The sequence below is a fragment of the Phytophthora infestans genome, genomic scaffold, assembly GCF_000142945.1.
Source record: "Phytophthora infestans T30-4 supercont1.23 genomic scaffold, whole genome shotgun sequence".
NCBI lineage: Eukaryota > Oomycota > Peronosporomycetes > Peronosporales > Peronosporaceae > Phytophthora > Phytophthora infestans.
The window spans coordinates 1647977-1649730 of record NW_003303736.1 but is presented as its reverse complement, the minus strand read 5'-3'; the positions used below and the strand labels follow the sequence as shown (position 1 = coordinate 1649730).

Here is a 1754-nt window from a genome sequence, read left to right as displayed (position 1 = left end):
AGCACCGACGTTGACACACAAGGAGAGAGTGATGGTGTCGGCCTTCGAGTGCACATACAGGTCGATGACGACGACATGTGGCTGCCGGCACACGACGACTTGTTGTGTCGGTCCAACACGTCGAGTCCACTAACGAAACGAGAGCGTCAAATGCTCTCTTATGACAATTCACTGGACATTAACTCTGCAGAAGAGCGACACGTCGATAGTGGCGGAGAGCAAGTGGCTTATGAATGCGACGGTGATGATGAAGAAAGGGCCGGTGTGACTCTAATCGACCACGAGGGCTCGAGATCTCCACCACCGACGGCGACCAAGGTAGCGGTAACGACAACGGCAAGCCGAGCCGCGCGGAGTCTGAACACAAGCTTTAGTGAGGTTGAAGACCGAGGGCGGTCGTCGGCTGGACGTACACCTGGAGGACGTGGGAGCCGCGGCCAGTCGCAAGTCTCCAGCAACGAAACCTCCCCTGAGATAGCATCCCCAGATTCACCAAGTATTGCTCGACCAAGCACCCCTGGATTGCAAACACTATGGGCACAAGTGGGCCGTGACTTGCAGTCGTTGCAGACGAGCTGGACTCAGTTGGGCGAAGGTCTCTTTGCTGCGGTGGATGAACGTGAACACGAGGAGAACTAAGGTATGATGTTGGAACGAGTCTAGCAGACCACACCCGCCATTTTATGGTTGAAGGATTTTAGCGTTCATTTTCACCGAAGTGCAATTTGTTCTTTACTTCTGTTCATTTTAGAGCTTAAAGACTTGAAATTGTATGAGAACTTTGTTGAGCAACATAACGTCAAAGGACGCTGACCACTTGCGACTCGTTAACCCAAAGCGAACACTCAACCAACTCTACCGTGTAATTTGTTGGACGCGTTTACTGGTGCATGAACTGACCTCAGTGTCATGTTCGACTCGACGGAATTTGCAGCAACGGTGGAATCCAAACTGCTGTCGCCACTGGCGACTCGCGACTCGCCACAGCTTTCGCTGCACGTCCTCAGGTGAACCACGTTGGTGGGACTGTCAAGTCATCACAGTGTCAACTCGCGGCCTCTACAAGTATGGAGTGTCTTTCGGGTGGCGCAATCCCCCACCTCTACACTGTAGAGTCTACAGTCGTTTTGGTGGAGATAGCCTAAAGCGCCGACCGAGTTGCTACACTCTCACCACTGGACAGTCGAGCTGTGAAGTCCGCAACTGTGGCCGGGGCGACGACATGGAATGGCAATCACGCCGCTTGATTGTTGTTGCAATTGGTCGCCACCGGGAGATTGCTGCCCACAGAGCGTCCAATGCTTTGGGTGGATCGCGACGCTGAAGCAGGCTACTTTAGTTGAAGCTGTTTCTGGCTCCACTTCGCTGTCTGCGTTGTTGATCATGCGCGTTGCCGATGACAGCTTGGCAGCGCCATCAAGTCGATCGGAGCCTAATGGAGGCATCTGCTACGCCGGACGCGCGATGTGGCTACAATTGAAGAAAAATGACAGCGAGGAGCCGGACCACGATAGCACTAGTCGACCAGTTTTTTTTAAGCTGACAAGGTTGACAACGTGAAGGTTATCGACGATACCTTGTCGTCCATCTTTGAATGGAATTTTCAGTGAGCGGAAGCGGTGCTGCCAGCTTCGTCCACAGGCAGGCTGGTCCTGGGAAGAACTGCTTGCGAGCCGGAGTCTCCGGCGGAGATCGCAGGTTGCAGCAAGCCTGGCTCATCAATACCTTGCAACTTCAAACACGATCCGGCAGGA

General features: G+C 53.6%; 1 protein-coding gene across 1 annotated transcript; it reads right to left on the bottom strand.

Moving 5' to 3' along the window:
* Nucleotides 1-1169: 1169 nt before the first annotated feature.
* PITG_11435 (uncharacterized protein) lies at nucleotides 1170-1445 on the bottom strand (the record flags this gene model as incomplete). The annotated part of the gene is made up of 1 exon (XM_002900970.1): nucleotides 1170-1445. One exon carries the CDS (start codon nucleotides 1443-1445, stop codon nucleotides 1170-1172), a length of 276 nt encoding a protein of 91 aa, XP_002901016.1.
* Between the last annotated feature and the right edge of the window lie 309 nt (nucleotides 1446-1754).